We start from the raw sequence: 13,337 nt of genomic DNA, 5'->3' as shown, positions 1-13,337 counted from the left end.
AGAAAATACCTGGCTCCTCCATCAGCATCAGATTCAGATATATCATTGTCATTGCTCCTTTTTTCCTTTGTGTGCTAGCAAGTGCACTCTCTACACAAGCTAATAACTCAAAAGTGTGTGGTAGTGTCAAAAATGAAAGTCTAGTAAAAAACACTTTCTTTTCTTTTGTTTATTGTCCTTTCTGTGTGTACAATACACTGCACTCTTTAGGACAAGGAATTATTGCAAGTGATGCATGGGGTTTTGTGGGTTTCGCTTGAGGGGAAGAATTTCTTCTTTCTTGCTTAAGTGTAGGAACAGTGAGGAAGTTTTGTCACCAGGTGGCACCATTAACCTAAGTTATGTCTCAGCTAGGTGAGCACGATGACGTTTATGTTCAATAGGACTTTAGGAAAAAGATTGTTTTTTTCACCTTTCTTCACTATCTAACTAAATACACAGCACAGAGAACAGACCAAATTCTTCTGCTCACGGGCACATTTAGAATAATTTCATGCATTTGCAGTGTTATAAACTGGGGAAGAATATGGTACACTTTACGTATGGTAAGTAAAATGCATGACTGTATTTCTGCACAAAACACCCTCCTGCTTTTGTATTTTGCAAGACACTAAACACTGAGTGCACCAAAAAGTGACTCTTTCCCCAGTGAAATCCCCCAAAAGGACTAGGGAATTCTGCAATTGAAATAGTTGTGTCTAGATGTTGTTTGAGCATTTTTAGATGATATTCTATGAACTCAAACAATGAGAAATTGATTTTCCTTGTTTACCAGTGAGCAGTACCATGCACATTGCAGAGCAGAACATGAGTCCCATCGCTGCTTGTTATTCAGAAGGGGTGGTGGTGACTCTCTCTCTGTCAGAACTGCTGCTGCCTGTATCTGCTTCAGCTGCTTGAGCACTTGCAGGATGGTGTAGCTGTCCTCTGAAGCAAAGAATAAAACCTTTCCCACAGCAGCCATTTAATTATCTTGAGCCAAAAAGTTTCTTTTGATAGGGTGGAATTTGTTTTATATGGCTTTTGGTGAATTTTATCAGCTTGATCCTATGGTGTTAAACATCATTGTGGTGGTGTGTTTCTTTCAAGCAATATTAATCCAATGATAGACTAGGGTGACTCTAATTCTTGGGAAAAAAATAATCTTATTCTTCCTTTAATCAGATACTAGAGAAACAAACCATCAGCTAGTTCTTTCTGAATATGGTGGAATATTCAAAGTGAGCAGTTATAGGTGGCAACCTTTGGGATTCTGACTGTAGGATGCAGCTTGTAGTTCCTAATTAGCTCATCAAACTAAGCAAGAAAACAGAGATTCATACATAAAATGATTATTTGAATTGTAAGGTAACATTAAAACAATAGGTTGATTATAGTAGAATGTACAGTCTGTTTTCACTGTTTTCTGGGGCATTACTAGGTAAGATTATGTTGTGCTAAATTACGAGTCATGCTGTAATATAAGTCATACAAATTTTATGTGTTTTCTTGCCTTTGCTTGTTTCTCTGCTTAGCTGTGAAAGTCAATGATTACGCAGTCTTTTTGTCAGCATCCGGTCCTCGTGTGCTTGACTGAAGAGAGGCAGTGGAGTCTCTGTCCTTGGAGATACTAAAAACCCAAGTGGGTGTAGCTCTGAGGAACTGGGTCTAGTTAATTTGCTTGAGTAGGGACTAGGTGGTCTCCAGAGGTGCCTTCAAACTTCAACCACTCCCTGATTCTGTGTCTATCAGAAAAGAAGTTTTGCCAAACGCAACTTCCAAATTTCTCTAGTTAAGCCAGCCCCATGTGGAAACTGCAGAACTGCTCTTGGGTAGACTGCTTGCTCATGCAGATAAGAGCAATATTCAGAGCATTTGTAAAGAACAAATCCCTTAAGATTCATATTCCTATGCAGTTTTTTACTGCTGTTTACCCATTACAACACAGTAGATAATGTAAATGCCTGTTTGTCTTTATCCCCTAACAAAGCAGAAAATGTGCATGGCTACATAGAGACTAGGAAGTACAAAACTTTAGCAACACAATACCTTAAAGAATGAAGTGCCATGTAGCATCTTGCAAAAATATTGTCAGTTATAAAAATTCTCTGTGTGCTTGCATACCTTTCCAAGTTTCAGTGTGCTGACTCAGTGAACATTTCAAATAGCAGCAATGATAGTGTTATTACAATGATGGTCTAAGGAAGAGAGTGAGGCAGGGTTTGCAGAGAGAACAAGATAGGAAAGTAGCGTGGTTTTGTGTTTTGTTTTGCTTTGACCGAAGAGGGGATTTCCTGGAAGAGTGCCTCTAATGATCATTCAGTTGGTTTATATAATGAAGACAATTTGAAACAGTGACATTATCAAATGCTTCTGCGGTCCAAAAAATGTTGTTTTCTTTCTCCCACTGTGTATCAGGTAACAGAACTAGCACTCCGGGCTCATTACAATGTACTTGCCTACACTTTTCCAGTTTCTTTCACTTATAAATGGAGGCATGGACATGGTAGAAGAAGAGAAATTAATCTGATGTGTAGATAAAAATCTTTACCTAGGCTGCTGCCTTCAGCAGAATCTTCAGCACCATAAAAACTAAATTCCAAAATAACATAAATCCTAAATTTCTTGGGCTCATAGAGCACTCATAATAATACTTTAATGTATTTCTTATCACCCTAAACCTTTTTTTAAATATATTTACTCTTTTTTTTTCCATATCTGTGTGGCTTTTGGTTTCATGTAGTTTGCTCTTTTTATTATTATTGTTGTTATTATTGTTGTTATTATTGTTGTTATTATTGTTATTATTATTATTATTATTATTATTATTATTATTATTATTATTATTATTATTATTTCTTGTTTGGGTGACAAACAAGGAGCTGGAAGCCTTGTTACAGCAGGAAGGTTATGATGTAGTTGCCATCACAGAGACGTGGTGGGACGACTCGCATGACTGGAGCGCTGTAATTGATGGCTACAGGCTCTTCAGGAGAGACAGGCCAGGGAGAAGGAGTAGAGGGGTGGCCCTTTACATCAGGGAGGCACTAGATGCCATTGAGCTGGAGATCAAGGATGATCAGGTTGAGTGCCTGTGGGTGAAAATGAGAGGGAAGGCCAACAAGGCAGACATCCTGGTTGGAGTCTGTTATAGACCACCCAACCAGGATGAAGAGGTTGACGAATTATTTTATAGGCAGCTAGAGGCTGTCTCAAGATCACCAGACCTTGTTCTTAAGGGCAATTTTAACCTGCCTGATATCTGCTGGGAACTCAACACAGCAGAGAGGAGGCAGTCTAGAATGTTTTTAGAGTGTATGGAGGACAGCTTCTTGTCCCGGCTGCTGTGTGAGCCTACCAGGGGTAAGGCTCTGCTTGACCTTCTTTTTTACCAATAGAGGAGAGCTGGTGTGAGATGTGGTGTTTGGAGGCTGTCTGGGGTCCAGTGACCAGGAGATAATTGAGTGTTCAATATGCAGCCAAGCTAGGAGGGGCAGCAACAAAACCTCCACTCTGGACTTCCAGAGGGCAGACTTCAGATTACTTAAGGAAATAACTCAGAAGGTACCTTGGGAAACAGCCCTTAAAAACAAAGGGGCCCAGGAGAGCTGGACCTGCTTCAAGAAAGAACTCAGAACAGTTCAAGAAAGAACTTAAGAAAGGCTCAGAACAGGCTGTGCCCATGTGCTGGAAGATGAGCCCTGGGGCAAACGGCCTGGATGGGCAATGAATTTCTGGGTGAATTTAGGCAAAAAAAAAGGAGACATCACATTTGGAAGGAAGGTGAGGTAATCCCTGGTATGTTTAAGGATGTTGCAAGGTCATGCAGGAAAAAAATTAGGGAGGCAAAAGCCCATTTGGAGCTTAGACTGGCGTCTGCTGTGAAGGACAACACAAAATCCTTCTACAAATATATTAATGGCAAGAGGAGAGGCAAGGACAACCTCCACTCCTTGGTGGACATGGAGGGGAAAATAGTAACAAAAGATGAGGAAAAGGCAGAGGTACTTAACACCTTGTTTTCCTCAAATTTTAATAGCAAGATGGTTGTCTTCTAAACAGCTGGCCTCCTGAGCTGGCAGATGGAGGCAGGGAGCAGTATAGTTCCCCTGTGATCCAGGAGTAAGCAGTTAGAGACCTGCTTAGCCACTTGGGTCCCCACAAGTCCATGGGACTGGAAGGAATCCATCCTAGGGTGCTGAGAGAGCTGGCAGATGAGCTGCCAAGCCACTCTCCATCATTTTTCAGCAGTCCTGCCTCACTGGTGAGGTCCCAGAGGACTGGAAGCTGGCCAACGTGGTGCCCATCCACAAGAAGGGCCGGTTGGATGAGCCAGGGAATTACAGGCCTGTCAGCCTGACCTCAGTGCCAGGCAAGATCATGGAACAGGTCATCCTGAGTGCAATCACACAGCACTTAGAGGATGGTCAAGGGCTCAGGCCTAGCCAGCATGGATTTAGGAAGGGCAGGTCCTGCCTGACCAACCTGATCTCCTTCTATGATCAGGTGACTGCCTGGTGGATGTGGGGAGGCCTGTGGATGTGGTCTACCTGGACCTCAGCAAGGCCTTTGACACCGTCCCCCATAGCAAACTGCTGGCCAAGCTGTCAGCCCATGGCTGGGATGGGAGTGATGGGTTAGGAACTGGCTGGAGGGCCGAGCCCAGAGAGTGGTGGTGAATGGTGCCACATCCAGCTGGCAGCCAGTCACTAGTGGTGTGCCCCAAGGATCAGTGCTGGGCCCTGTGCTCTTTAACATCTTTATTGGTGATCTGGATGAGGGCATGGAGTCCATCATCAGTAAATTTGCTGATGATACCAAGCTAGGGGCAGGAGTTGATCTGCTAGAGGGTAGAGAGACTCTGCAGAGAGACCTCGACAGGCTGGACAGATGGGCAGAGTCCAAGGGCAGGAGATTGAACACATCTAAGTGCCAGGTTCTACACATTGGTCACAGCAACCCCATGCAGTGCTACAGGCTGGGGTCAGAGTGGCTGGAGAGCAGCTAGGCAGAAGTGGACCTGGGGATACTGGTTGACAGCAGCTGAACATGAGTCAGCAGTGTACCCAGGTGGCCAAGAAGGCCAATGGCATCCTGACCTGCATCAGGAATAGTGTGGCCAGCAGGAGCAGGGAGGTCATTCTGCCCTGTGCTCAGCACTGGTTGGGCCACAACTTGAGTCCTGTGTCCAGTTCTGGGCCCATCAGGTTAGGAAAGATGTTGACTAGTTGGAAGGTGTCCAGAGAAGGGCAACAAAGCTGGGGAGGGGTTTGGAGCACAGCCCTGTGAGGAGAGGCTGAGGGAGCTGGGGTTGCTCAGCCTGGAGAAGAGGAGGCTCAGGGGAGACCTTCTTGCTCTCTACAACTACCTGAAGGGAGGCAGTAGCCAGGCAGAGGTTGTCTCTTCTCCCAGGCAGCCAGCACCAGAACAAGAGGACACAAGCTCAAGCTGTGCCAGGGGAGGTTTAGGCTGGAGGTTAGGAAGAAGTTCTTCCCAGAAAGAGAGACTGGCCATTGGGATATGCTGCCCATGGAGGTGGTGGAGTCACCCTCACTGGAGGTGTTTAGGAAGAGACTGGAAAGGGCACTTGGTGCCATGGTTTAGTTGATTAGGTGGTGTTGGGTGATAGGTTGGACTTGATGAATCTCAAAGGGCTTTTCCAACCTGGTCTGGTCTATTCTATTCTATTCTATTCTATTCTATTCTATTCTATTCTATTCTATTCTATTCTATTTTCCCTTGATCAGTAGCAAGTCATTGATTTTGTACAGGGATGTTGTGATTTCCAGCAGGTACCACAATGACCCTAATGTTTTCTTGGGCCTGATGCTGCAGGCAGCTGCCTGTGTATATAACTAATTCTGTTCCTGACACTTTGAATTATTGCTGTTTGCTTGCCTGCAAGCCTTCATTGAATCTGAAACTCTTGCAGAGGCCCTGATATGTCAGGAAAACTGTGTGCAAAGCATAAGAAGGCAGCAATTTATCCATCACTGACAGTCTAGGAGTGCATGACAATACTTCAATGGCTGGTCAGTGGTGAACTGTGGCAGTGGCAGTTTCATTAGGCTTGATTTCAGGTCAAAGTGTCTATATGACCTGCAGACCTCCTATATACATTCTAGAACTGTAACTACTATAGGCAATCTGTGAATAGTTTATATCTCTTCTGTTATGCATTTGCATTTAGGTTGTTTATATGTTACTGATCTAAAAGAGCAGAACTGATGTGTGAAGGCTTTAATTAAAAAGGAATAGATCCGAGTTAAATTGAGACTTGGACCAGATCTGAATTAAACTAACCATAAATGTAAACGGGAGGTTTTCAGGAATCCTGAGCTGGATGAGGTTTTTCCTGAGAGATTTTTTTTTTTTAAAATAAAAATAAATCTGAAATAACCAAAATTATTTTGTAGAATTGCAGAATTGTCAGGGTTGGAAGGAGCCTCAAGGATCATCTAGTTCCAACTCCACTGCCATGGACAGGCACACGTTCCACTAGCTCAGGTTGTCTAGAGCCACATCCAGCCTGGCCTTAAAAACATCCAGGGATGGGGTTTTCACCACCTCTTTGGGCAACCTGTGCCAGTGTCTCACCACCCTTATGCTGAAGAACTTCTTCCTAATATGTAGTCTAAATCTACCCTCATCTAGCTTGGATCCATTCCCCCTAGCCCTGTCACTACCTGACACCCTAAAAAGTCCCTCACCAGCTTTCTTGTAGGCCCTTTTCAGATACTGGAAGGCGATAGTAAGGTCTTCTCAAAGCTTTCTTTTCTTCAGACTGCATTCATATTTTGAAAGGGCTGCTGGCTGAGGAAGAATCATAAAATATCTCCAGTTGGGAAGGACCCATAAGGACCACTGAATACAACTTCCTGCTCCTCACAGAACTCTGTAAAAGTAAAATATGTGACTAAGAGTCTCATCCAGATGCTCCTAGACTCTGACGAGCTTAGGGCCACGACACTAGAAAAATGAAACATTACATGGAGTTTTCAAGTCAATGTTTTCTAAATCTGGCATTTTGCATCCTGACAGAATGTAGCTAAATATGGTTTTAAAAGCTGACACCCCATCAGCCCCATTTTAAGGTTAGATGAAGCAGTGAATTAAGCACAAAATAAATTTCAGCCTATTTTCCTAAGAAACCAGAGCTTGTTAATCTCTATGGATCAAGCATGTGATGATGCATTTCCTTCTGTCGTTCCTGTACCATTCATAAATGTTAATAATTCTAACAAATTCAGACTGAAAAACAGTGCTCTGAAAGGCCTGGTGAAAGGGTGCTGCCATTGGCTGAATTTTATAGATGAATAGCTGAAGTTCAGGAAAAGCAGTTGTCAAATGTGTTCAGGCATTCAGAGATCTGTACACGTACCTAGGTCATTCAACAGGACATTTGAAGACTTCCATGACTTCAACGTGTATTTTGAGGGGACTAGGCTAAATATTATTAATGGAGTATAAAGAAATTAAAAGGAGAGCCATTGGATTATCCTTTAAAATTTTCTAACCAGTTCTTCTTTGGTCATACCTCTGTGCTGGGCTTACTCCTTGCTGTGCTGGTGGGAAACAGGAGAACCCCTAGGCCACACTGGTTCATGTAGTCAGTATTTTCCCCTTTCCTTGATGGAACCTCCCAGAGTCATTCCCAGCCCAGATATCTGCACCAGCGTGTCCATCCAGTGTTGGACATTAATGCCTCCAGCAGTCCTGCTCAGTGGGAATTTCAATCCTGCTTCTGGAAAATCCCTTGGAAATTTGCATCATCTCCTTCTCAAGAAGTGTCCCGGTGCTAACCAGGGGAAAGTTTATGCACACATATTTCATATTGTACACTGAAGAACAGCATGTTAGAAGGTTGTTCTAATGCTGAAGGAAAGCAGACCCTGAAAACTTTCCAGTTTCTTTTCCAGATTCCTGTGGGAAAATATAAAGGCATTTTATGTATCACTGAACTAGGCAGTAGCTGACATGGTTTCCTGTTGGGGGAGATGGAGCTATGTGTACCCACTTGCTTTCAATACATGTTACTGACTGGGCTACCAAGTGAATAGCACAGGTTTTACATCCTGAATTTTGAATTTTCAATCATCTCCTTTACTTCAGGTTAATTAATACACCTTAACTGAATTCAATCAACTGTTCTACACTTTTCCCAGCAAAATAAAATGCAGCAATGCCTGACTCATGCTTGTTTCCAACATTTTTTAAATAGGTGTAAATTACAATTTTGTTTATTTTTCTGCTTTGTTTTACCGGTTACTTGTCAGAGATACCAAATAACTTTCTGGAAGAGCAAATGCCTAGCATTTTTCACAAGGAGCTCTGTGACTCTAATATCATTGGCTTACTCTGATTCTTATTTGATTAAGAGCCTAAACTGAATCAGAAAAGAAGACTTATCACCCAAATAATTGTGAAAGCGTTTTTTCACAGAATCACAGAATGGTAGGGGTTGGAAGTGACCTCTTGAGGTCCTCTAATTCAACCTGCTAAAGCAGGGTCAGCTTGAGCAGGTTGCGTAGGAACATGTCTAGGACGGTTTTTAAAGTCTCCAGAGAAGGGAAGTCCACAACATACCTGAGAAGCCTGTTCCAGTTCTCTGGCACTCTCACACTAAAGAAGTCAGACCTCCTGTGTTCTGGTTTGCCCTATCACTGGCCAACACCAGAAAGAGCCCAGCCCCATCCTTGTGGCACCCACACTTTAGATATCTGCAAGCATTGAGAAGATCTATGTTTTTCCATGCCTATAGCATGGAGCTTACAGTGTAATGTAAGGAAAACCCAACAGTCCAATAGAGGCAGGCTCTAATGTAGGTGCATAGAAAGGTGGGCATAGTGGTGTTTGGCCACATTTACACAAAATCCAAATAGATATATGCTTAGAAGTATGCCAGAGTGCTGTGTCTTCCTCATGGAAAATAATCACTGATTATGAGGGTTAAGAAATGAAGTTTCAACTTGGAAACAGTTGTACACAGCTATTTTCTGTGTGGTTACAAAGCACTGACTGTTCACTGAGCTAAAAGGAACAGTGCAAAGTCATGCTCTGTTTGACAGCGGAGTTCCTTGTACCCCTGAAAACTGTATCCTGGCCTCCTGAGTGTGTTGGGCAACACCTGGAGCTTGTTCTTCAGAAAACTCTTCTTTGATTCCTTCCTGTGCTTTTTGAACAAGACAAATATTCTGCCATGCTTAACACATTAACTTGTGAGATGGAATAGCCATCTTGTGTGCCTGAGTCCACTTCTTTACAGCCAGAGGTTGTTTGCTTACCTCCCAGACAGGATGACTGTTTCTCCTCTGGTGTCTGCCCTGTTTGTTTTGTTTCGCTTGTAACTCTGCTACAAATTAAAATTTCCATGAGTTCAGCTCTGAATCACTTGAATATACAAAGCTTTCTGGGTGTAGCTCACAGGGAAGGTCAACACTGTAACTGAAAATAAATTAATTGGGCAAAGTTGCCTGTGTCTCTGTCTCTGCATGGGTGCAGGCAGTGCGCTGGTGAGGGTGGTTGTTGTGCTTGTGGGTAGGAGCCAGGGGCAGGTAAGAACATTCAATGGAACATATTGGATTTGTTAGTGTAACACCATGGTGCTGTGCTCTGCCATGTAGGGTGGCAAGTGGATAATTTGATAGAAAGTTAGTGACGGTGATTGGGTCTGTACAACTCTGAATGCTTTCTGTGCATAGTGTATGTTTGGTTGCTTTTTCCCATTACATCTGCACTCGAGAGTTCATTTGGTCAACACAGATCTGCAAAATGAGAGGGGAATTGTCTAACATTTGAATATGTTGGTTGGTTCTAAGATTAGAACATGTCATATTCAAAGGAAATATATCACTTAAGCATCCCTATTTTTGTACAACCTGTCTTTAGCTGGTACTCTCATAGTTCTTCAAGAAGAAACCGAAAGGATGAACACAAATGAATAGAATATAAACATCCTGGGAAATAAGTGGCAGTATTGCTCTTCTTTCCTTCCTCTTGTCTACTTTTGGAGATGGGTTAGATTAGGATTTAAGTAAGCCTAAAGGAAATAAGATCAGAAAGAAAATAAAATACATCCAAGTTTTGCTCTTACATTAATAGAGCAATAACCTGAAAGGAAAATCCTGCCGATAGTTCCAGCTGTATCTTTTGCAAGATGATGATAAAACAAATGCAAAAGAAATCTCATTTTCAAGACAGCTTTGTAAAGAAAGCAACCAGACATGGAACCATCTCCCACCCTTCACTGCCAGTGGCTGTTGCATATGATGTCCCTGGATGCCCAGAAGTTTAGTCTGATCCAGACGGCTTGTGTAACAGGAATCGAAGACATCCTCCATCTACAAATTTAAGCTCATGGTAAGTGCATTCTTTTACTATGTTTCACAATATTTTCATAGTAAATATTGTTATAGACTTTTTTTTTTTCTTCAGTTAAACTGAAGCACAAAATTGTTTGTATCTGCCAGTTACAAATTTGGTAAATGGAGGAAAGGCTGTAACAGGGCATAAAAAAGATACATTTGTGAAGACTATTTATCATGAAGTGCAAGGATTGATATTCCTTTCTTCTCTTTTTCAGCTCTCTGAAAATGAAGAGGACAAATTAAAAGTTATAATCTGAGAAAATTAATAGGGACATCATGTGGCAATGCATTATAAGAAACATAAAAGGTATAATTTAAAATTACTTATCAGTATAAACAGACAGAGCATGGGCCAGTGGGAACTTTGCATCCAGTGTTTGTTTTATTTAACTCTGACAAAACCCACAAAACCTAAACCAAAAAAACCCCTACACCACCACCACCACCAAAACTAAACCAAACTAAAACCCCCAAAACAACAACCACCCCCCACCCCAAAAAACCCCCAAACAACCCAAAATACCCCAACCCAACCAATTTAATCTATGACTTAAGGGTATCAATATACTCACCACTCTGGAAGATTCTTCTGCATTATTTTTATTAATTTAATCAAATTATAGTCTTTGTATGGCAAACATTTTCCTTCTCACTTGAGATAAAAGCACCACTATAACCAATTACTAAATCTCAGTTACAGTTAATTAGAAGAGCATTAGAAATTTGGATGAAGTTTCAGCACCTCAGTGCTCATTCAGTCAGGACCGTACTGGACGGAGAGTAAGATCACATTTTGACAGCTGTAAAGGCATCTGATTGCCAGCTGCAACGTGTGACAGATCAGCTTAAAGACCTGAAACAAAATAAGTGTTTTGCACTTGAATGGTGTGAAATTTGTGCTTATATTTTGGTCTGGTTTCACAGACCTTAAATGAGAGTCTACATTTGTGGTGGCACATAGTCAAAATCACTCTTGGCCACCTGGGTACTGCATGTCTTTCTTGATTTCAAAGGATTGTTATACTGGATCATTAAACTTTTAATTTAACATTCATTATACCCCAAAAGAAGTATTTGCTTCTCTTGGATCTCTGCCTTTCTATTTTTCTTAATGCAAGGTTGCCAAGCCTTATCATCCCCTTAAGAAGAAACTTCTCCTTTTAATTTAATGAAAAACATGGATTCTTGAGAAATCAATAATTCTGTCATCCTAAACTCATTGTCATCCACACATTTGGGTTCTGAATTACATAAAGTATTCAACACAAAAATGTTTGGTTTTTTTTAAGAGACTGAAGAAGGTGGAATAGTCTTCACTGGGATTTTCTTACCAGCCTCTCGTAAGATGAATTTCTTTTAGGGTCAGGAAGTAGTGGTCCATGGAGATGTCTATGCTGACATTTCTCTACAGGCTGTTAGCAGGGTAGAGCAGCTGTTTGTTAATTTATTCTACATATTTTCTGAAGAGTAAGGCTTGCTGATGATCTCAGTATAGGCACATTTATACCTTTGCTAGTTTTCCACCTGAACTTCTGTTGAAACCAGTTGCTCAACTTTGGCAAGTTGACAATTTCAGCACTTGACACTGTCTCCCATAACATCCTCACAGGTAAGCTGTGGAAGTGTGGATTAATTGAGTGGACAGTGAGGCAAATTGAGAGCTGGCTGAATGACAGAGCACAGAGGGTTAGTTGGAGGCTTATAACTCATGGTGCTCTCCAGAGAGATTTGTGCTGAGTCCAGTCTTGTTCAAAATCTTCATCAGCAACCTGGAGGAAGGAACAGAGTGCACCCTCAACAAGTTTGCTGAGGGTACTAAACTGGGAGGAGTGGCTGACATACCACCAGGCTGTTCAGTGAGACTTGCACTTGCTGGAATGTTGGGCAGAGGTGAACCTCATGAAGTTCAACAATGGCAAGCATAGTGTCCTGTGTCTAGGAAGGAACAACCCCATGTGTCAGTACAGGTTAGGGGTTCACGTGCTGGAAAGCAGCTCTGTGGAGAAGGACCTGGAAGTGCTGGTGGACAACATGAGCCAGCTGTGTGCCCTCATGGACAAAAAGGCCAGTGGTATTCTGGGGTGCATTAAGAGTGTGGCCAGCAGGTGGAGGGAGGTTCTCCTCCCCATCTACTCTGCTCTCATGAGGCCACACCTGGACTATTGTGTCCAGTTTTGCACTTCCCAGTTCAAGAGAGACTGGGAACTACTGGAAAGAGTCCAACGAAGAGCTACAAAGACGATGGGGGGACTGGTGCATCCCTCTTATGAGGAGAGACTGAGACACCTGGGGCTGTTCAGCCTGGAAAAGAGAAGATAGAGAGGGGATCTTATCAGTGCAGGTAAATATCTAAAGGGTGGAGGTCATGAGGATGAGGCTGGTTGATGATAGGATAAGGGGTAATGGGTACAAACCAGAACACAGGATGTTTCACTTCAGCTTCAGGAAAAACTCCTTTGCTTTGAGAGTGCCAAAGCACTGAAACAGGCTGCCCAGAGAGGCTGAGTCTCCTTCCTGGAGACTTTCAAAACCTGCCTGGATGTGTTCCTATACACCCTGATCTGGCATATCTACTTTAGCGGTGGGGTTGGACTAAATGATCTCCAGAGGTCCGTTCCAACCCTTGCCATTCTGTGATCCTATGATTCTATGATTCTGTGGTATAGGTGGGCCTGAAACAGGCACAGTTTAAAGAACTCCTCACACTCCTGTAGATGTAGCAGTCTGTCATTGTGAAGGGATTTCATTACTCTTCACAGAGGAAGTAGCTAGTGCAAGAAAAAGGTCAGATTATGAGTAATGGAAAAAATGCAAATGTGTGCAGTGGCAAGAGTGACATGAAGATTTCAGAAGCTAATGCAGGCATTTCTAGAAGGACATGAGAACCTGGGAGGAGTCTGAAAATATTAAAAATTTAAGCTGTCAGCTTGTGGCTTGGACAAGAGCACTCTGAGCTGGGTTAGGAACTGGCTGGAGGGCCAAGCCCAGAGA

General features: G+C 42.5%; 1 protein-coding gene across 15 annotated transcripts in view; it reads left to right on the top strand.

The window, feature by feature from the left end:
• Positions 1 to 13,337, top strand: part of DLG2 (discs large MAGUK scaffold protein 2) — a 1,097,405-nt gene that overhangs the window by 45,288 nt on the left and 1,038,780 nt on the right. Inside the window, exons 2-3 of one of the 15 annotated variants that reach the window (XM_068146231.1) lie at positions 10,176 to 10,338; positions 10,562 to 10,653. The exons of 12 other annotated variants lie outside the window; for them this stretch is intronic. In XM_068146231.1, the coding sequence (XP_068002332.1) occupies positions 10,623 to 10,653 (31 nt within the window). In that variant the 5' untranslated portion in view covers positions 10,176 to 10,338; positions 10,562 to 10,622. Of the gene's footprint in view, positions 1 to 10,080; positions 10,339 to 10,561; positions 10,654 to 13,337 lie in introns of all 15 variants that reach the window. 2 more of the 15 variants (XM_068146241.1, XM_068146222.1) reach the window with 2 other exon arrangements.

This window comes from Melanerpes formicivorus, unplaced genomic scaffold (genome assembly GCF_026170545.1).
Source record: "Melanerpes formicivorus ecotype bairdi unplaced genomic scaffold, bMelFor1.0.p_v2 SCAF_1, whole genome shotgun sequence".
Classification (NCBI taxonomy): Eukaryota; Metazoa; Chordata; class Aves; order Piciformes; family Picidae; genus Melanerpes; species Melanerpes formicivorus.
The sequence above is the reverse complement of the archived record's forward strand: the minus strand, read 5'-3'. Positions and strand labels throughout refer to the sequence as shown.